General features: G+C 33.7%; 1 protein-coding gene across 1 annotated transcript in view; it reads left to right on the forward strand.

Moving 5' to 3' along the window:
• The window catches only part of LOC132560512 (ATP-citrate synthase-like), a 31,438-nt gene extending 12,503 nt beyond the window's left edge, over positions 1 to 18,935 (forward strand). The window contains exons 10-30 of the mRNA XM_060225180.1: positions 492 to 553; positions 1,167 to 1,284; positions 1,865 to 2,010; positions 3,936 to 3,950; positions 7,632 to 7,876; positions 8,564 to 8,616; positions 8,970 to 9,085; positions 9,490 to 9,594; positions 10,176 to 10,267; positions 11,782 to 11,886; positions 12,405 to 12,486; positions 13,172 to 13,282; positions 13,808 to 13,935; positions 14,073 to 14,166; positions 15,037 to 15,191; positions 15,748 to 15,898; positions 16,408 to 16,551; positions 16,890 to 17,003; positions 17,371 to 17,453; positions 18,147 to 18,223; positions 18,402 to 18,935. Coding sequence (XP_060081163.1) covers positions 492 to 553; positions 1,167 to 1,284; positions 1,865 to 2,010; positions 3,936 to 3,950; positions 7,632 to 7,876; positions 8,564 to 8,616; positions 8,970 to 9,085; positions 9,490 to 9,594; positions 10,176 to 10,267; positions 11,782 to 11,886; positions 12,405 to 12,486; positions 13,172 to 13,282; positions 13,808 to 13,935; positions 14,073 to 14,166; positions 15,037 to 15,191; positions 15,748 to 15,898; positions 16,408 to 16,551; positions 16,890 to 17,003; positions 17,371 to 17,453; positions 18,147 to 18,223; positions 18,402 to 18,520 — 2,315 coding nt within the window. The 3' untranslated portion in view covers positions 18,521 to 18,935. The remainder of the gene's footprint in view (positions 1 to 491; positions 554 to 1,166; positions 1,285 to 1,864; positions 2,011 to 3,935; positions 3,951 to 7,631; positions 7,877 to 8,563; positions 8,617 to 8,969; positions 9,086 to 9,489; positions 9,595 to 10,175; positions 10,268 to 11,781; positions 11,887 to 12,404; positions 12,487 to 13,171; positions 13,283 to 13,807; positions 13,936 to 14,072; positions 14,167 to 15,036; positions 15,192 to 15,747; positions 15,899 to 16,407; positions 16,552 to 16,889; positions 17,004 to 17,370; positions 17,454 to 18,146; positions 18,224 to 18,401) is intronic.
• The last annotated feature ends 4,452 nt before the right edge of the window (positions 18,936 to 23,387 follow it).

Consider the following 23,387-nt stretch of genomic DNA (forward strand, 5'->3'; position numbering starts at 1 on the left):
CCAGGGGTGCAGAGAGCGAAAGTGATCATAACCCCTGAAGTGTCGAGGATGGTCATTATATTGGTATTCGATAAATATGATCTAAATAAACATGTTTGTATGGCAAGATTATCACCCTAAAAACAGCCAAGGTGATTGTGGTGGTGGTGTTCGTGGTGGTGGTAGGGGAGAGGCAGGGGCTGCCTTGCATTAGCTGGTGACTATTTCACTAAACAAATCATCCACAATGATTAGGGTAAAGTTTCTTAACCATGAACATAACTACAACCACACTAAATCTGTTTGTTTCTCGGCTTCTTCAGAAACACAAACAACATTACAACCTTTTCCTGTTTCCATCCATGTAAGCCCTACTTTCCTCTGTTAATTGTACTGTTGTTACACCTAATCATTAATATTCTTACCCATGAAATTTATTGTAAACAGTATACAGACTAAAGCTATTGTTGTAGTAAACATTTATTGCTGATTGTTATTGTGCTATTTTCCAGGTAAGATCCTGATTGTCGGAGGAGGGATCGCAAATTTTACAAACGTTGCAGCCACCTTTAAGGTAGTTTACCAAATCAGTCCTGAGAATTTCAGTCATTGTAGATTGACAGAAGAAAAATAAATCTTTTACATTCTACTTTATGACTGGTAGAACTGACTATGATGAGTGAGACCTTAGCAGATTGAGAAATTTTCAGGATATCCTGTCCATGTTAGGAATTGTTCACTAACACCATTGAAACACTACAAGTCATTTTAAAGATTTTCTCTATTCAGTTGTTACCCTTTCTTTGTTTTATTTCTTGTGAATAGAGCTACATACATTCTAACAGCAGAGATGGTTGTAGGGTGTTCAAATTTTAAAAAAAAAATTGAATTTAAAAAAAAAAAAAACAGAAAAATAAAAAAAATAAAAGGCAAAAACAACAAAAAGTAACACCATATTAATTTGCTTTAAGTGAATGCATCAATTTTTATAACGGTTTATTATACATATATACATATGTACAGACTTAATTCCAAGTTTGGGATGTGACTTAAATATCACCAAATTATCATAGATGTTAAGGGGAGATAACACTTACCTGAAAAGTAACCAGAGACTGTACTGTAATGTCATGGACAGCTGTATGTGATCATATGTTGATTAAGGAGAGTGAAAAATTCATTTTCAGGGAATTGTGAGAGCATTACGCGAGTTTCAACAACAGCTGATTGAAACAAACACCAGTATCTATGTAAGGAGAGCGGGGCCCAATTACCAAGAGGGTCTGAGGATCATGAGAGAATTAGGTAAGGGTGAAGTTGTGATGATGCTAGGTTATGCATCGGCTGTATAGGATTTCTTAAAGGATTTCTGGTTAAATATTTATCATCATGAACTGTTTGATTCTATTTTTCTGAAGAGAAATTAATGAAATTTTATGCCATTTATATTTTTGTGTTTCAGGATATTTGCCTTATATTGATCAGTAGTAAGAGTATAATGTAGCGTGATCTTTTACTCACATTATGACAATATGAATATGATAATGTTCCTTTATGACTTCAATTTTACCCTTACCAGTTCATGGTGGGGATGGTTGGTATATACAGTATTACTTGTGTCCTTCCTGTCTTTTTTCGCCAGAAATTGTTGTTATTACTCTCGTCATGAACTGTTTGATTCTATTTTTCTGAAGAGAAATTAATGAAATTTTATGCCATTTATATTTTTGTGTTTCAGGGTTGTAAGTAAAGTGTAGTCTTACTTTATATAGAATGTTGTCAGATATTAACACTTAGATGAATTGGAGTTGGGAAAATTTCTGCTTTATCACATTTTCATATCATTGCCATCTCTATATAATGTTTCTGTATATTTTACCTCCAGGTAACACTCTAGGAGTGAAAATCCACGTGTTTGGACCAGAAACTCATATGACATCCATTGTCAGTATGGCATTAGGGAAACGAGAAATCCCAGATAACCCAAAACCTATGCAGACCACAGCCAACTTTCTCTTACCTACTGGCGGGGTATGTAGTTACCATAACAACAGCATTAAAAATAGACAGCTAGTTATTCTTTTGGTCATATAATGAGTCTAGATTAAATGAGAGGTGGTGTGATTGAGCAATATCTTCATCAAAGTCTTTATCATGTACAGCGATTGAAAACTGTATTTGTGATTTTTCATAAATGTCACTTTCCTTTATCAAGCAGAGACTGCACACTTCTTCCTAAAAATGATCATGTGAGATGTTATTGTGTTATTTTATTTCTAAATCTTTGTTATATCTAGTTTTTCTGTAGACAACTCTGGTACAGTTTTAATTTGAAATTAGTAGAATCCTTCAAAAACTTCCATAAAACTGATAATTTCTTTGGGGATGGTTAATATGTATGCTGCTGACAAAGGGCTCAATTGGCAAAGTACCTATGCAGATTTAAACAGTATTGGTTTAAATCTTAAGTCTCCTTCATATTTCAGTGCGGAATTTTGAAAATATGGTAAATCCATCATATATACTTAACAATATCAGGGAAGGAAATTTTAATAGTGTATAGAGTTTAAGGTGATTATGAGGGATTTCATATTGGTGTTGACAAGCACATAGAGTTTAATATTTATATGTATGGTGATTCCTCATTAACTTTGCGTGTCATGTCATATGTCCATGTCTTAAATTGTATAACTAGTAGATGAATGAACTGTCACAAGTTGTTTGGATAGTGAAAATATTACTCTGGGAAACAGAATAAGTCTTAGAGGAAAATTAAGTGGAGAGTTTCACCTTTTTCTGCAGAATATAAATCATTTTGTAGGAATCTTTTACACATGGTCCTGTTTTCATTGATCTGATATCTATAACACTTGACTAAAAGCTTATTCAATATGATTATTAAATTCAATATGACTCTTGTTTAAAATCCTTCATATGAACTTTACAGGAAATTTGGAATATTTGAACAGAAAACACTTATCTCAAATTACTCAAAAAACAAGAAAACAATTTTAGAAGGCAAAATAATATTGAGTGCTGAATTTTAACAAAATGATATTTAGTGATGACTTCAGGCAAAATAATAATGAGTATTGTATTAAGAAAAAGTAATATTGAGTATTAAATTAAGGAAAATAGTATTAAATTAGGCAAAGTAATATTCAGTATTGAATTTAGGCAAGGTTCAGTGTGGATTTTAGATAAAGTAGTATTCAGTGAATTAATACTGATAAAATAATGTTTAGTGTTCTTAAATTAACATTGTATAAGACTGTGTGACTGTGCAGCTTTTACTTAACTGATTTACTGTCTAACATCCTTCACTACCCACAAAAACAATGGACCTGATTTGATTTTGTGAACTAGAACAACCAATGTTCACAAAATAAGGGGAAGAAGGTTGAATAACAATGTGTGAAAATGTTATTAAGTGTGTAAACTTCTTGATATTGCTTACTCAAAAAAAACCAAAAACATATGTTTGTTGTCTTAGCTTAAATAACATCATTATATCATGGAAAAAAATTGAAATTTATTTTTAAAAAAGCAAGGAAAATATGTATTACAGATTATTTTGGAAATTTTTCCTTGAAACTAAAAACAAGACAAATCTGCAATTATAGGCTGTGCAAGTATCACCCTGCAAAACACTAAATTTTGCGTTTCTTATGATAGAATTGTTTCAGGGATGAATAATAGAGTAATTCCTAATCTTTGAAATGTGACAAGTATTTCTGTACATCTCGTATTAAAAAGTACTTACACAATTTATTAATAAGAAGGAAAATGCAAAACATGTGAAAGAACAAAATCTTTTACATGATTAGAACAAAATAATTGTCTACTACACACAAAGCAAAAAAACGAAAAAAATAGGAATGTCAAACATTAGCAAATTGTTTAATTTCCTTTTGGATTGTCTATTATATTATATATCATTATTATCTCCGTTTCAGTCAAAAGCTTCACTAGTAAGTGGCTAATAACCAGAAATTAAAAAAGAAGTGTTCAGTTATGTTGACTGAGATGTAAACCAGCATGTTGTTGGTAAATGTTGATCACTGATTTAGCTTTAGATTTACAATGGAATGTTGATTCATTTGAACACCACTATGATAAGATTTGTAAATGATTTAGAAAATTGAAGTATAGTTGTTTTGGCGCCTGGTTTAGTAGTATTACACAGAGCTGTTTAATATGATACGTAATTGAAATTTGAATATTTGACTCTGAAAGGAATGTGAAATTCAAAGAAAATTTCATCAATTGAAAGGATTCATTTTTATTTGAATAATCAACATTCTATTGTATTTTAATTGAAAATTGTATGTTTCAAATTTCATGTTTTGAAATGTAAATTGTGATTAGATTTAATTAACATTTAACCTTTGACCCTGTTTGTTTTGCAGGTTGTGCAGGTATACCATCAGCTTTTAGTATATAGCACTCTTTAGCTCTTTAACATGGGCATGCCTTTAAATTTATCTTTAACTTACCACTGAGAAGCCCATGTCTAGAAATAACCCCAGCCGACCCCAGTTTCTTTGTTATAATACATATTACAGGGGACAGGTCGTAGTTAAACACAAATGGATTTAATAAAGAAAAGATACACAATAGAACAACACCTGTTAATACAAAATTAGAGTTAGATACAATAGAGCTAAATAATAAATTAAATTGCATCAGTTGTTTCCTCATACATGGACTTGTCAGTGATGCAAGGGGCCTTACGTGTGTAAATCTTGAAATGCAAAACTGTAGAAACAAATATTGGGTTTAAGAAAAGGGGTGAGTGTGGGAGGTTTACTAACCCTATCATTAATGAATATTTAAAAAATTCAAAACTTGTTAAATTAAGTCCACTGTAAATGTGCCAAAATTTGATTAAATTCACATCTGACTTTAAAAGTGGTTTATTGGTTCATAGCAAAACATCAAGATCTACATCTGATACATTTATAGATTTCTCTGGTCATCAGTCAAGGTTAAAGGGTCAAGGATCATACTTAACTTAGAAAATCACACATACCCTTTTCTTATCATGGAATGAAGCATATCTAGATAGCAATGTCTTACATAGGGAATATTTTCAATAGGAAAGATAAATGAAGTTCAGGAAAACCCAATCTGAAGTGAATTGAAGAATTTTTCTTCTTTTTTTGTATGTTTTCAAATGAAACACTTCATGAATTTTATTAAACACAAAGGATCTATGATATTTCCTCTCCAAATTTATTGACAATTTTACCTGATAATATTATTTCCTTTGTAATGAAGTTAAAAACTTAAAAAATAAACAAGAAATGTGAATTTTTTGCCAAGAAAATTGGGTGGTAATATTTGTCGCTTCAACAAAAATTTTAGTGAAACTCAGCCCATCTTCATATCAATTCTGGAGTTTACTGAAGCTTTGTGTGTTATCATTTTTATCTATCTCCAAGAACTTAGGATGTTCCTCTGCCTGCTGTGGATAAAGTCTGTGTTGTAATTGTTGTATCATACTGTTTGGACGGTATCATTTCATTTATTCAGCTAGGTACTCCACAGAAAACTGCAGTCGAAAATACATAGTTTGACCATATTGAAATATACTGATTATATCTATTAAATTAACAAACTGAATATCTAATAAATTTAAGCTATTTCAGTAAATGTTAAAATGGTGGACTGCAGGATTATTAAAGATAAAATTAACCATTAGTCAAGTACACTGCATCAGTCTTGGGAGAGCCTTGCGTTGTGACACAATGCTGGAATGGATTACTGTTATGATCAATATGTATTTATATGTATGCTTTGGGTGTTGTGTTGCACGAAATGCTGCATGAGAAGCTGTTCATATTGCCTGTTTTCATTTCCCCCCCTTATTTTTAAGATATAATAAATATTCCCTGGAGGTGTACAACATACATTTTTAAACTTTTTTATGGTTAATACCAGGATGTGGCCTCAGAGAATAGCAAAAGTTGACAAATCCTCTTTTTAACCTCAAAAAAATGCTGATAGCCATTTTGTTATATAACACAGAACTAAAGATTTCCATATTGTACGAAAAACACACTACCAGAAACTGAGGAAATTAACTTATCAGAGATTAAACCTTAATCCCCAAGGTGCTCAGTTGTATTATCACAAGAGAATTATTGTAAGTTGTTGTAGCTCTAAAGGGCTCCTCTCATATCATCACAAGTGAATTATTGTAAGTTGTAGCTCTAAAGGGCTCCTCTCATATCATCACAAGTGAATTATTGTAAGTTGTTGTAGCTCTAAAGGGCTCCTCTCATATCATCACAAGAGAATTATTGTAAGTTGTTGTAGCTCTAAAGGGCTCCTCTCATATCATCACAAGAGAATTATTGTAAATTGTTGTAGCTCTAAAGGGCTCCTCTCATATCATCACAAGAGAATTATTGTAAGTTGTAGCTCTAAAGGGCTCCTCTCCTATCATCACAAGAGAATTATTGTAAATTGTTGTAGCTCTAAAGGGCTCCTCTCATATCATCACAAGTGAATTATTGTAAGTTGTTGTAGCTCTAAAGGGCTCCTCTCATATCATCACAAGAGAATTATTGTAAGTTGTAGCTCTAAAGGGCTCCTCTCATATCATCACAAGAGAATTATTGTAAGTTGTTGTAGCTCTAAAGGGCTCCTCTCATATCATCACAAGTGAATTATTGTAAGTTGTTGTAGCTCTAAAGGGCTCCTCTCATATCATCACAAGTGAATTATTCTAGTTTCTTTTCTGTTGTCCACTGAAATGCTATACGCTGTACAGGAATTCCTTATTTCGTTTGGACAAGTATTGTGTCTGCAAGTGGAGTGTTTAGCATAAATTCACCTTCGATCTCTTTGTGTATGACTGCCATACTTGGTAAATTCATACTATTAAAAAAATTTACTAACAATATGTTATGAATAAACACTACACCATTCTATATTCATTTTAAAGTCATTTGCTCTTAGATTTTTGCTTTATTTTCTTTTCTTTAAATACTCGAATTCAGTAAGGAATTTCCTTATTCTATCAACAAGGTTTATAACAAGATGATATAAAATTTCATGCAGGAAAAGATAAAAAATGGACAGCAAATTTCATCTCGTCAAATATTGTACAGATAGTGTGTTGTAGTTTTCTGATCAATCGTCATATTGTAGAAATGATGAAAGAAGACTTAATTATAGACATAGTTCATGGTTAGAGTAAAGGGGAATATACGAAGGTTTTGACAGATTTTCTGTGAAATATATAGAAAAGTATCATTATAATAGGCGTGCTTTCCATTTGTTTTAATGACATGGACAACTTAATGAGAATATTTATGTTTTTGTGTTATTTGAATAAGATTAAAATTGTCATATATTGTTTTTTATATATTTGTGCTTTTTTCAGAAAAAAATCTTGGTTCAGTAAGCCATATTCCAAACTGCTTATGATTTTTTTTCACAGACTTTTTGATTTCTGGTGTGAAAATTTACATTGTCATGTTAAGAGAGAAGGAACATTCACCTTCATGTTAATACGTTTCTCCATGGATGTATATATATAAATACAAGTCTAAGCCAAGAAGCTTGTTTCAAGCTTGTTTGACAGAATCAAATTTATCAACTTTGGATGAAGATTGTAAACTCACATGTTTTGATGTTTACAGCAGTCCCCCTCCAGTAGTCGGAGAAGTTCAGTGGTAGACCCTAAATCTCCATCGAAATCAGCCGACTCTGCAGGTGATACAACCAACACATCAGCCAAGCAGAGCAACACAGGTCCGTTGTTTACATACAAGACGAAGGCTATTGTATGGGGTATGCAGCAGCGCGCTGTTCAGGGTATGCTGGACTTCGATTATGTCTGCTCGCGTAAGGAGCCATCTGTGGTTGCCATGATCTACCCATTCACGTATGTTCTACAACTTGTATCTGTTCAGTGTCTCTAATTCAGTGTGATGCACCCTGATCTTCTATGACTTTCACAGTAGATTTAAACCACTGCATGTTAATTACGTCCTACAGTCAAATTACTACAAATATCTATAAAAAAATATTCAGGACAATCATGGCGTAATCATTTAAGAAATCTTTTTGAAAGGAAACACGTTTCATGATATTTGAGAAATGTTCTGGAAAGGAAACACGTTTCATGATATTTGAGAAATGTTCTGGAAAGGAAACACGTTTCATGATATTTGAGAAATGTTCTGGAAAGGAAACACATTTCATGATATTTTAGAAATGTTCTGGAAAGGAAACACATTTCATGATATTTGAGAAATGTTCTGGAAAGGAAACACATTTTATAGTATTTCAGAAACCTTTTGGAAAGGAAACACTTTTCTGGATTAGGTACCTTTCATCTTGAAAAAAACCCATTATGTATTGTAGTTATTTTGCTGAATAAATCTATTCTTGATAACAAGTCCACCAATATCTATTATACTTTCAGTAGTAAGCAAATGCTACACTATTGTCCTGTAATAAGCCCATCAACCAACCTTTGAGAAAATGTGGATGAGTTGATCCCCACCTGTCCACCCCTGGGCTTATAGCTTGATAAATATAACATGCAAGTTTTTCTGTTGGATTTTAGTGGAGACCACAAACAGAAGTTTTACTGGGGACACAAGGAGATCCTCGTACCAGGTATGACTCACCTTTATTCCAGGTAATGGCAGACTATAAGGCTGCTTAAAAATTCAGATAATTGGACTGAAATGTGTGAAAATCCAGGTAATGGAAGACCATAATGTTGTGTAAAAATCCAGGTAATAGAGACTACAATGTTGCATCAAACTCAGGTAATGGTGGACTATAATGTTGTGTAAAAGAGCAGAATAAAATGTGATTATGATAAATCAGAGAAGTCAACATGATACTGAATCTAATATGACAACATAACACACTAATGGTATTGTTTAATCTTTTACATCACAGTTTGGGTCTCCAGTATATGACCTTGACCTTCTTTCAGAAATATCAACATCTTATGTTTTCAGTGTACAAGAATATGGCAGATGCTATGGCAAAGCATCAAGAAGCAGATGTCCTGGTCAGCTTTGCATCACTCAGATCTGCCTATGAGAGCACAATGGAAACTCTCAATTACCCTCAGGTAAGTCCTGCCAAGGAAAATACCATGGAAACTCATAACTATCCTCTGGTAAGATGTGCCTTTGAAAGCACCATGGAAACTCTTAACTACCCTCTGGGAAGATGTGTGTTTTAAAGCACCATGGAAACACTTAACTACCCTCTGGGAAGATGTGTGTTTTAAAGCACCATGGAAACACTTAACTACTCTATGGTAAGATCTGTATTTAAGAGTGTCATGAAAACTCTCAAATATCCTCAGGTTAGATCAGCATAGGAGAATGCCCTTGAAACTCCTAACTACCCTCCAGTTCAATCTGCCTTTGAGAGAATCTTGTAGAACTAATCATCACTAGATACTAATAAATTGTTGTATCACAATCCCTGAAAATGATATGTGATGTGAAATACAAATTTTATTTCTAGATTCGAACCATAGCCATCATTGCAGAGGGAATCCCAGAGAATTTGACAAGGAACCTTGTCAAGAAAGCGATTGAGAATGGTGTGTCTATCATTGGTCCTGCCACAGTGAGTAGTGTTGTAACACTTAAATGTGATTGTGTGTAATCATATGACAAGTACATATTGTCATTATGTTACATTGTAGGTCACTTTAGGTCTTTAGTAGAGTGTTTTTCCTTGTGTAGTGTGAGAAACATTTCTTTCCCTTTGTTAAGACATACCACAGTCAATAAAAATTGAAAGTACTAGTTCTTGTTTAATGCTCAGCTTTATGGTTATGTCTTGTTTGTTGTTAGTTTAATGTGATGTCCTGGTTTGTGCCAAGAAGGATCATATGAAAATATCACAGCCTTCCACAAGTAAATTCACTCAGCATGTGTACTTAGCTTACATACACTAGGAGGCAATCCTTAAATTACCATAGCTTTAGACAGGAAGTTTAACTCAAAATCAATCCAACCATGCTACCTTTAAATTTAAAACAAAACCATTAAAGGGAACAACTTTTCATATTATTGTATCCAAGTTTTTAAAATGGTAGTTATCAAATTGCATGATTCAATTTTTTAACCAAAAAAATAAAAAATAAAATTACAATAGTTCTGGGTTATCTCCCTTCATGTGTAACTCTTTGCCTCCTGTCCTAGGTTGGTGGTGTGAAGCCAGGATGTTTTAAGATTGGTAACACTGGCGGTATGTTGGACAACATTTTAGCATCTAAATTGTACAGACCAGGCAGGTAAGTGATGGCAGATATATATACTTCACCAACCCAGTTATTCAGTGTCCGTCATTAGCAAGATGCAACTCAGCCATCAGAATTCTCACAAATGTTCTTTTCTATTAACTCCCACACATCTGAGTAATTTACCCATGCCAATGATCAGGCATGTTAAGGGGAATATTTTAATCATCAATATAGATAATAATATTGTTTCTCGATATCTTGTTCAGATTCAGAAGGGTCAAGTATTCAATCTGCAACATGTGAATCAAATCTTATTTCTTATTTCTCATCTGAATTAAATATTCGTTTACTCCCACGCTGATCAATGAAAATATTTCAAACTTAAACTGATGAAATTCAGATAACTCTCCTTAATTTTGTTTATGTGAGTTTTCTTTTTAAATTCAAATTAGTAAAACATCTATTGCAACTGAAACTTACATGTGTTAGACATTCTGTGTTACTCCATACTGAGTCATTAGAAAATCTACCTAGTACTCAAACTTGTACTAAACAGATAACCCTTGCAACTTTGCACTGGAAATATCTTTCTAAATTAAAGTATGAGTCAAAGATCCATGTTGGGGTCATTACAGGACAATAACACAGGAGGCCAACTGCTACCTCTGACTCAGTCTGGGGGGAGGGGGCAACATATTGCCTCTTACTCAGGAAATGAGGGTCATCACGTGACAAGAAGTCTTGGGAGCAACACGTTGCCTCTAACTCAGGAGATGGGGGTCATTACAGGACAATAAGACCGTGGGGCAACACATTACCTCTGGCTCAGGAGATGGGGGTCATTACAGGACAATAAGACCGGGGGGCAACACATTACCTCTGGCTCAGGAGATGGGGGTCATTACAGGACAATAAGACCAATTCTGGCTCAGGAGATGGGGGTCATTACAGGACAATAAGTCTGGTGGGCAAGACAGACATTACTTCTGATGTAGGAGGTTGGGTCAATATAGGACTATAAACCCAAAGGATTCAACAGATTTCTTCTGACTCCGGAAGTTAGAGTCATTACAGGGCAATAAGCCAAGGGGGCCAACACATTACCTCTGACGTAGGAAGTTGGGTCACCACAGAATAATAAAAACATGGAAGGGGAGAGAGGGGAGCAAGGAAATGACATCTGACTTAAGAGTTGGGAATACTCATAAAACTGTATGCCCAGTTAGTTGTCAGGTACACCTTATTAATTCTTAGGTTACTATGATAACGACTTGATTGTCAGGTTACCATGGCAATGGCTTATTGATGGTCTGGTACTGCTGTAACTTTAACACAGATCCATGAGAAGATGTCCAAGAAACCGAACACAAATATTTCTTATGTCTTTCTGAAGTCAAACTTGTATATGACAAATTCTCAAAACAGTAAATAAGTCAACTTAATATTGTTTTCTTTAAAAAAAATCCTTGGTATTTTTTAGATTTAACTGTGTAGTTGGTATAGAGTGTAACTGTTATATTTTACCTGATGATGTGACAGTTATATCAAATGTATTCCTTCTCTAGTGTGGCGTATGTCTCTCGATCTGGTGGAATGTCCAATGAGCTGAACAACATCATGGCACTCAACACAAATGGCGTGTATGAGGGAGTGGCTATTGGAGGGGACAGGTCGGTGGTCAGTGAAGTCAAGAAATTTGACACATTTGTAATATTGATCTTATTTTATGTCAAAACAAATGAGTACACAAACATGTTATACTACATGGAATAGATTATTTTACTAGCTTATTATAAAGATAATGAGTTAAGTTTCCTGACAGTTGAAAAACCCATGGAATACAATCTACCAAAATGAACGTTATGTAAATTATCACATTTTAAAATTTGAATTATCAATTGATTATTCAAACTTAATGAATGATAAGAATAAATTGTTTTGTCTGTCTTCATATTATTGTGGTTGTGATTGATAGTACTTGATAAATTCCAAACAAAGTATTATAATTTGCTGGAATTCTAGTTGTATGCACTCTTAATGAAGGAGGGGGGTCTACGCCAGTCTTAATGATGATAATAGCACTATGAGCTTTGAACAACATTCAACGTTTATCTTGAGGAATGAAAAAGCTTGTCCTAAATTTCCTGTACACTTCAAGATTGAAATCTAACTTCCTTTGTTCCTACAGATATCCTGGGACAACCTTTATGGATCACATACTGCGATATCAGGATGACCCAGAGGTCAAAATGATTGTCCTTTTGGGAGAGGTAAGAAATGACACAATGTCATTAATTCTTAACAGTACATGATTAAAAACAACTCTTGAATTATCAAAGTAATTCTCATGTTTCTAGACCATACCACTTTTACGTTTTTGGACCTGTTATTTTACAGCAGTGGGTACAGTGTAATCCATATTTGTCTCAACCTGTTATATCCCAAATGGATTTCATTACTCTACCAGTGAATTAATTTCATCAGGAATTTCAAGTTATCTTTGTAAAAGGTCGACCAGGGCTCATTTTGTGTTACAAGGTTGAATAGTGAAGGTCAAAGTTATTATAGATAGATAATTGTCAAATATTGATACTTACCATGATAACACATGTATAAACATACTAAATTTGGACCAATCAAATCAGATCCTGTTTTTAGCATGTAATCATCAGATGATGGGCTCTTCAAATCGTCCTTTGTCTGTGGTCCATTATCATTGTTATGGCTATTTCATGAGATGTGCTGGAGGAATACTGCTTATACTTGATGTATATGTTTTCCTTTGTTCTTATTTGTGTGCAGTTCGTTTTGAAAATGATTAACGAAGCAAAATGGCTTAAACATATCTTAATATAAGTCATCAGAATGAAGAATATCATTATTGTGTCATTAATTCTTATTTCATTGATGTTTTTGGTGTTGAGTATCATCCTCTGTATTGTTTGTTTTCTGTAGGTTGGTGGAACAGAGGAATATCACATGATCAATGCTATGAAAGAGGGTCGCGTCAACAAGCCAGTGGTTGCCTGGTGTATAGGAACCTGTGCAAAGATGTTCACGTCAGAGGTGAGTGTTTGATGTCTAGCGGTCGGGTAATTAGAAACAAAGCTTGCGCACATGTGATGGTGTAAGGAATACAGGATGCATTCACATACGTCAAGGTGATTGAACATATGATATGTAGAGAATACAAATGAGGCATGCACATGAATACACTCGTATGTGAAGGTGATTAAACATACATATAGAAATGAAGGGAACACATGGGGCTTGAAAAAATTTAGAAGTGTATGGAACACATATGAAGCATACATATATATGAAGGTGATTGGACACATGCGGCATGCATACATGTAGATGTGTAGTGAAAACATGAAGCATAAACAACAGGTATATGGAACATATATTAGGAATACGCCCATTTGATGATGTACTGGCACTTAGTATTGTATTTTAGTAATAACACCAGATGACATTTATGTAGCATTGTGGTAAGTTTTCATTTTTTGGGTTTTTTTTTGGTTTTTCTTGTAGTTTCCTTTAAATAAACCAACAATCAGAATTGATTCTCTAATTGTTTTTCATCTACAGGTCCAATTCGGCCATGCTGGAGCATGTGCTAATGCTGAATCAGAGACAGCTGATGCTAAGAACAAAGCCTTGAAGGCAGCAGGAGCTTTTGTACCTCGTAGTTTTGATGAGCTGGGGACAGTCATCAAGTGAGTGTTAAGGAAATGTAAACAAAGATCATAGAAATACACATCTTCAGTTTACTGTTCAACTTTCAAAGACATTATAACGATGAAAACTTATTGTCCTATATAGTTTATGTACTTTTCAAACTTTCCACTTTAAGGGAAGTGTATGAAAGTCTTGTTGAGGATGGAATCATCATACCACAGCCAGAACAGGCTCCACCCACTGTTCCTATGGATTTCACCTGGGCCAGGGTAGGTATCAACAATATCAGATCTGGGCCAGGGTAGGTATCACTAATACCAGATCTGGGCCAGGGTAGGTATCACCAATATCAGATCTGGGCCAGGGTAGGTATCACCAATACCAGATCTGGGCCAGGGTAGGTATCACTAATACCAGATCTGGGCCAGGGTAGGTATCACCAATATCAGATCTGGGCCAGGGTAGGTATCACCAATATCAGATCTGGGCCAGGGTAGGTATCACCAATATCAGATCTGGGCCAGGGTAGGTATCACTAATATCAGATCTGGGCCAGGGTAGGTATCACTAATACCAGATCTGGGCCAGGGTAGGTATCACCAATATCAGATCTGGGCAAAGGTAGGTATCACCAATTTCAGATCTGGGCCAGGTTAGGTATCACCAATATCAGATCTGGGCCAGGGTAGGTATCACTGATATCAGGGCTGGGCCAGGGTTGGTATCACCAATATCAGATCTGGGCCAGGGTAGGTATCACCAATATCAGATCTGGGCCAGGGTAGGTATCACTAATATAAGATCTGGGCCAGGGTAGGTATCACAAATATAAGATCTGGGCCAGGGTAGGTATCACTAATATCAGATCTGGGCAAGGGTAGGTATCACCGATATCAGGTTTCATCTGCTGTTGCTATGACCTTCACCTTGGTCAGTTTAAATATGGCTTATAACAGACTCCTTCTATTGTCCTGATGGACTTTACCTGGTCCAGGTTAAGTATCATTGATACAGGCATTCCTACTCCAAAATTCAAGCTATGCTACTTTCATTGGTTTATAAATTGTTTATTTTCTAATATTGAGTTCACTGGTTCTGATGTCAATAACGTCAGTCAGGTTTTATTTTCTGTCATTTAGGAGCTTGGACTGATTAGGAAGCCTGCATCTTTCATGACAAGTATTTGTGACGAACGTGGCCAGGAGCTGTTGTATGCTGGGATACCTATCACCGACATTTTCAAGGAGGACATGGGTATAGGAGGTGTCCTTAGTCTGCTGTGGTTCCAACGCAGGTAGTTACCAAAGATTCTGTTACACGTCTAGATAAATTTATATAGTATAACTTCCCTAACTGACCCTACTCAAAATCAATTACCTCATGATGCTGTACAAAATGCTGATGTATTGAATGGTTTCCTCTTTGTCATATAAAAAAATTTGCATTGATCCCTCTATAGTTCCAAATACGAACAATGTTTGGTTGGTTTGGAGAAGTTCCATTGTATTACTGTATTTATCCACTAATAAGCCCATGCCTGATGATAAGTCTACTCATACTTATTGCAGTTAAATAGAATTACAAATAACACCATTTCAGTCTTCTGACAAGCCCACACTTGTAAAACAAGATATCCTTGATCAGTCAATTTTTATCATTTCCTGAATTTCAGTGCATTTTGAGACTTCAAAGTAAGGGCATAGAAAGAAATTCTTATTCTGCAAAAATTATTTTAATAAAAAAACATATACCTTGTAAAATCTTTGAATGAAACAATGAAATCTTTGAAATTACATGTTGTTATGAATGAGATAAAAAAAATTTGTACTAATCTCCTTTTTCATTGTAAGACTACCCAAGTATGCTACCAAGTTTATCGAGATGTGCTTGATGGTAACCGCCGACCACGGTCCAGCAGTGTCTGGAGCTCACAACACCATTGTGTGTGCCAGGGCAGGCAAAGATCTTGTATCCTGTCTTGCCTCTGGATTGCTGACCATTGTAAGTTGATAAGGTTGAAGAAGTCAATGTATGTTTTTATTTAAAATGATGGGAATGACAGTTATAGACAGAGAGAATAGCTCTCAGTCCTTTGTTTCTTTTTTTGTTTTGGTTTTTTGTGTTCTTTTTTTTGAAGTCTTGCTAAAAGCTCACAGTAAATAGGATGTATTTTTCAAAGGGGTCATAAAATGGACAATATTTTCTCTATGAATTTTTGGTGTCATGGTATTCATTTCATGAAATTTTATTCTGTCCTCAAAAATAACGTAAGGATAGAATGAAATAACAACAACTTTCACAGTCTTTGCAGAGAAATATATTTTTTAGTTTTAATGTGTATATTCAACAATATACTGTTCAGCATATCCAGTTATATCCATAATTATATTATCCAGTTGAAAAACTTATTAATATAACTTAATTACACATATGAATTGAATCCATCAGTTACATTTCTTGCTGTCAGGGAGACAGGTTTACATTTCTTGTGACTTGTATTTTGCTGTCAGGGAGACAGGTTTGGTGGTGCCCTTGATGCAGCAGCAAAGCAGTTCAGTGACGCACATGTCAGTAAAATGATTCCCATGGAATTCGTAAACACAATGAGAAAGGAGGGGAAACTCATCATGGGCATCGGCCACAGGGTCAAATCGGTGAGTAGGTCATAGTGCACAAAGTCAAATACTGAAGTTACAGAGTGAGTAGGTCATTGATCTCTTCTCTTAATTGTTGAGGTTACACTGTCCAAAAGATAAGAATGCCATCAGTTTTAAGTTTAAAATGGTAAAGATAAAGTTAAGGTATGCTCAAAGTCTCTATTTAAGTGTGGTCAATCTCAAAACAAATATATGTTGAGATTTTTTAATTCAAAATAGTAAAGTCACTTGCTCAAAAAGTAATGTAAAGGACAGGGTTTAAATGTTACTAACATCAGTGAGAAGATCAGAGTAACAAGAGTGAGATCACAAGTGAAAGTTATCTCTCTTGTCAGATCAACAACCCGGACATGCGTGTTGTGATCCTGAAGGACTACGCCAAGAAGAACTTCCCAGCCACACCTCTTCTGGATTATGCCATTGAAGTGGAGAAAATCACAACATCAAAGGTTTGCTTTATATCAGCTCTACCGTCTTCCATCATGTTACAGTGTCTAAAACCTGCATTATTTTGGTACATAATTCAATGTGTGTGTTAATTTTGTTTTGAAAAACAATGGTGGACGTTTTTTTGCAGAACAATTAAGCTATTTTGAATGAAAATTTTAAACAACAAAGTAAATTAAAAAATTCTGTAAAAATTTTAGCAGGAAGTATGTGCAAAAAGGGTAATTAAGACATGTTGGAGTTGATGAAAGTTTTCCCATTTATTGGGGCTTCAGATTTATATGTTGATAAAATCAATTTTATTTTGGAAAAAAATTAAATGTTTAATGAATTAATGATTTTACTGATCATCTATTTTTTATCTTTCAGAAACCGAATCTCATCCTTAATGTTGATGGGTTCATTGGGGTAGCCTTTGTCGACTTACTGTCAAATTGTGGCTGTTTCACCAGGTAGGTTTAACGTATCACTCACATTGAAACTGGAGTAAAAGTTTGATTTTTTCATGAAAATATGGTCTATCTGTGTTTTGGAAAAGATAAAACTTATACAAAAATAACTTTAATCATTGCAAAATGCCAATAAAACCTGACCATTATGTAATCACAAGATAAAACCTGTCCAATATGCAATCACAATATATGTCATTGAGTGATACAGTCTTCCTGTTTTGATATCTGATTAATTTCATCTATATCATAATTCGATTACAGACATTATATTAGCTTTCATTTTAGGCAATAATTGTCTGACCTATTTATTCATAACCAACATACTTTATTCATGAGATGATAAGCCCATGTCCAATGATAAGCCCACCCATATTTACTGCTCTTTAGTAGAATTTCCAATAAAGTCTGTCTTGCTTTCCTCTGTTAAACCTACATCCTGATCTTAAACTTTTGTTTTACCTTGGACTTATTACAAGGTAATGAGATTGCCTCATTTTGAATGGTCAGTCACCTCAATAGTAAACATTATTCAATATCATTTTTTCAGCTTATAGAACATGTGTCACAGAATTGGATTTTTTTTTATCCCCTCTTGAATCTATTGAGGGCACTGCATTTGTTTAGGGGTTTGTTTTTTGCCCTACGTCAATATTTGGTACACTTAATGTTTACATCTGTTGGTTTGTGTTGTAGTGAAGAGGCGAGAGAGTTTGTGGACATTGGGGCTCTCAACGGATTATTTGTTTTAGGACGCAGTATGGGATTTATTGGTAAGTCACCACAGAAGGTAAAACATTCAGTATGGAAAAAACAAAAATTTTTTTTTTTTTTTTTTTAAAACTGCCATCTGATTGGTTTATATAGAAGGTTCCTTCGTTTATGATTTTCATTGGATAATATATTTCAGACCTCTGTCCTCCTATTGATTCTGATTGGTTAATATTTCAGGCCACTTCCTGGACCAGAAACGATTAAAGCAAGGGCTATATCGCCATCCATGGGATGACATTTCCTACATCATGCCAGAAACAATGGGACTGATGGGTGATCGCACAGATAATGTGTAAACAGGTCATTGGCAGTGATGAATGGGGAAAAAATACAACATTTTCTAATATGAATGAACAAGATGGAAAACCTTATTAGCAACAAAAATAAATTCAAGTGAAAACTTGACAAGTTAAAATACTGTACTCAAAGAAATATGGTGTCTTGTGGTGTAGATATAATTAGTTGAAAAATGATGATGTGGACTCCTGATGAAGACTAAAAGGGCCTGTAACATAATCTCTGCTACTATTGTATGAATAGTTATTGGCTAGGTAATGTAAAATCATTGATTTTCCTCAGATTTTAATTTTTCCCAAGTTTCTGAATCCATAAACTCATATGTTAATGTGTAAGTAACCTCGTTAAAAGTTGATGTGAATTTTAGTAGAATTCGAGAGTACAACTTTTATTCATGAAATACTCTCAGTTGTTTTGAAGCCACCACAAAAAATTATAAATTTTTGATAGGATTGTTTCTGAATTCCAGAGGGAAGATTCAAATGCAACCAATCACCAGGCTCTGCAACTTAATAATCTTTCCCCAGATGTTGAGATCTATCTCACCCCTACTGGTATAGATAATTGTTAAGTTGCCATTGAGTTGCTAAAAGTGTTTAATTTTTACTAGACAAACAATAATCTCTTATTGTTGTAAATACTGGTATGGTATTGTTTTGTAAATATATATTTAAGAGGGGAAAACACTGCAAAAAAGACTGCCAATTTTTTTTTTCTTTTTTTCTGTTGCTAAAAGTAGATTGCTGCTTTTTAAATTGATGTTGAAATACTAATGTCAAATGAGAAAGGTATGAAAAAGCATTCAAGATTTTGTTTTAAAATGAGAGTGTGGAAATTTTATAAAAGATTTTGTGTATATTCTGAAAGCAGGTCATATAGGGGACCTTTATTGAGATTTTTGTTTAAACAAAAGCAATCCAGATTGAATCATCAGTCAGGGTGTCTTGAAATAGCATCTTGTTATTAGAAAGACCAATAGTATAATATGTAGTATTGTTCGTTTGATCTGTCAGGTGACAAATGGTTGATCTGGTATGTATTTTGTTTGTGATGTTATTTTCCTTTGATCTCTGATAATAAAAACTTCGTCAGTGTTTGGAAATCACATTCTTTGCAACTGTTTTCTTCCGACTTTCTTGTTGTAAGTTAATATCAAAAGTTTATATTGAAGTGAAATATTTATGACTATCAGTTTTTTTTGCCGAGATTACAAAATTTGAGTATTTCTTTTAATGATATTACAATGTTCCATTAAAAGTATAAGCAAAAAAAACTTGAAATATCAAATCACAACCTCCTTTTAATTCAGTAAGTGTTGTACAGATACTTCAAAATCATGAATTTTTGTGGGAGATTTATTTTCTTTAGATTTGCAGTTACCTTAAATACACAAATTTATATGCCCACCATATTATAAAGGGAATAAAAAATGATATGGCTAGTGGATTTCATGAGTAAGATTCAACTGTGAAATGTATATTTTTGGCAAACCACAAAATTTCATTCCCACAAATATATTATATTACAGTATATAATACCATTGTTTCAGTCTCATGTTATTTGGTGCTAATAACAACAAGATACAAGCGTTGTATTTGTCAATAAGCCCGGTAATTTGTCCACATATACTTATTATAGATTCAATAGAAATGCAAACACATGTTTTGGTTATATTCCAGTAAAATATCTACCTGATCCCAAATATCTGTCTGATCTCAAGACTCTACAGTTAAACCCTGGTACAGTTTCCTGTCTATTACTTCTAAGGAAGTTATCAATTAAGTTTTGTGGGCAGTACCCCTAAACAAATCCTTGAGTCCTGGATAGGGAAATTAGATGTTTTACTGGAATAGTCGTGATATTGTTGTCTTGTCATAAATCCATCCCCTTCTTGTTATCAGAGTAGTGTATCAGAGATTCATTTTAGTTGCAGGAAACATTTCAGTATTTGAAATAAACTGTACAACAGCAATAATGAAGTGGAATATATGAAGTTTGATAAGGAGTCAAGAGTGCTACCCACTTTAAATTATTTCTTTGGGAAAATTTGCGAAGATTTCACCCATTATGCCTCATGCATTTTTGCTTGTTTGGAACAATAGATTGCATTTTTGCTTGTTTGGAACAATAGATTGCATTTTTGCTGCGCACAAATGTCTATTTATTGAGCCCTATGTATGCTCTACTCACTATAGTGTCATCACACTTTGATTGTTATGTTCTGTTTTTGGTAAGAAAGAAAGTTCATGAAACTTTTGGTGCAAGAAAAAGTTGATAAGGAGTCAAGAGTGCTACCCACTTTAAATTATTACTTGGGGAAATTTGCAAAGATTTTACCTATTATTGTGAATTTAGAGAGTCTGTATATGTCTCATGCATTTTTGTTTGTTTGGAACAATAGATTGCATTTTTACTTCGTACAAATGTCTGTATTTATTGAGCCCTAGGTCCAGAAGACTAGCACATTACCTCAAAGTCAGGTAACAGCTGTGTCAGTATTATTGGTACTTCTTAGACAAATAAACAAGCTTATTACTGTTCATCCAGGGGCTTATTGCCATACAAATATGGTTTGTCAGATATTTTGAGAAATTATTTATCAAATAGATGTGGCAGTTGATTCTATATCATTTTGAGTATAGTAAATTGAGATGAGGTGTTGAGGCATCAGAATTAAGGTGACATAAATAACATATGAACTAGAATATACTGTGGTACCTGATTGGATGTGAACGGATTAAGAATGATAACAGTATTGTTGTTTTATTTCTTATTTATCTCATAGAATGCAACATTCTGATATATCATATTTACCTTTTTGTTTGTCACTTTTTTTTTTTTTTTTTATTTTGTTTTTTTTGCTACTTTTCCTACATATCATAAATGACAATAATCTTTTGTGCAATTATCATTATTTATATATACATCTTTAATATACCTGCTCTCATTTTCCATAATTGCTACCAGGCATCACTTTCTGAAGTTAAAAAAACCTGGAATCACACATTTCAGTATGAGTGAATTCCTAATACTGAAGTTCAATTTATACATAAAACTTTCCTTAAAAAAAAACTGAAAAAATCGTTTTAACAGGAATTCTTTTTCTTTTTTACATCTTTATGCCTAACAAATACTATGTTCGTAATCTAAAACACACCTTAACTTTGAACTGACACGAGGTATTTTTGACAAAGTACTAGTGAAAATAATTAAGTCCTTGGCACCTAGAACTTTGGATTACAGTCAAAGGTAAATCTCTTGTAGGAACAGAGTAAACTGACCTTCATCTTCTATTGTCAGTGATTGTGTAGGCTATTTAGGACTGGGATAATTTGAAAGATTTACTTTAATGAATGAAAATAACACTGTCAGTTTTAAGGAGAGACATGATCCAGATTAGGTTTTAACCAATTTCGTGAGGATCAGGTACCGAGTACCTCAGGCTATTCAGATTGAATCTTAACTACGTGTAATGGAGAAAATCTAGGTATTAATGAGTAGACCTCCCAGATAACATTTATAGTTTTAAATTAAAGAGTTTTGGTTGACATAGCAGATCTTGTTTAAAACATTGTCATCTTTCTATTTTTATCATTTACACCTATATAAAGCTTACTACTAATATTTATCTCGTTATTTGTGATTATAATTATATCATAGATAATTATGCAAATATTTGTCTGTCAAATCAATGTACATGAATTATTTATGAGATATTAAACGGAAAATTATCTGTGATTTGTTGTATAGCGATGTTCATATAACCTTCTATATATATATACATCTCATTCAAAGTGGGATGTTTCCGGTATACAGTAGTAAATTCCTAACAGGATTTTTAAAACACCTATAATTCAATGGTTTTTTCCAGAATGAACATATAATATGACACAAGTGTAAATTTTTCACGTCAATATATCTTGTCATCCTGAACATTCTGTCTCTAATGTTATTTATAATATGAAATTTTATACAGTAACATGATATTATATCCTTATATTAACATTTGCTGCAGTATCTAAAGCTAAACCTGGTAAATTCTTCTCTAGGTTAGGAGATATTGCTTCTATCGGAGACCAGACGAAATAAACATGCCTATTGATATTGCTTCTGTAGGAGTACCTCTGTGATGTTAGAATGAACAAACAAGATGGTTTCAGAATTTTCATTTCATTTTTGTTTTTCCATCCAATGTTTTTGGAAATGTTCAAAACATGACCACCATAGACTCCTTAAAGTCTTTGCAAATATACAATGAATATTTAAATTTTATATCGATATCGTTTCAAAGAAAATCAAAGGAGACTTGATCGACCTGTCTATTCCACTAATTAGCCTTGAAAGTCAATGATAAATGTTTTGTCGAAGATTTCTTGTTATTATTGGCTTTTAAACGGTAAATTTCTTCATGTTTATGGTCCTTGTAGTCAATTGCTGACAAATCAGCAAAATTTGTATTCAACCCTGCACCTACTCTGAGGACCATAAGTTCAATAACTGTTTAATGCTAAATTAACTTGTTCCCTGTATGAAATTTGTCCCAACATCCGAAAAACATGCATCTCAGCTTTTTTAACAACAATCTTTATAGCCCACTTTTTATTTTTGTCCAGAAATGGTAGATTTGATACTGAAGATGTCCTCTGCTACATCCAGAACTATTTCCTGTATGTCGTTGTCTTATATCCACTAGATCTGTCTAAATATCTCTGTACCAGGGTCTTCTCTTCACCACTGGTTTGTACTTAGTATTTGTAAGTAAACAAAGAGGGTATTACAAACACATGTGCATGTACAATAAAATTAGGACGAAAAAGAATGTTTTTGTTTTCATTTGCCATGATATGCTGACAAGTTTTTATCCTT

The sequence above is a fragment of the Ylistrum balloti genome, unplaced genomic scaffold (genome assembly GCF_031769215.1).
Source record: "Ylistrum balloti isolate Yb309-2 unplaced genomic scaffold, AGI_CSIRO_Ybal_v1 Utg371072, whole genome shotgun sequence".
Classification (NCBI taxonomy): domain Eukaryota; kingdom Metazoa; phylum Mollusca; class Bivalvia; order Pectinida; family Pectinidae; genus Ylistrum; species Ylistrum balloti.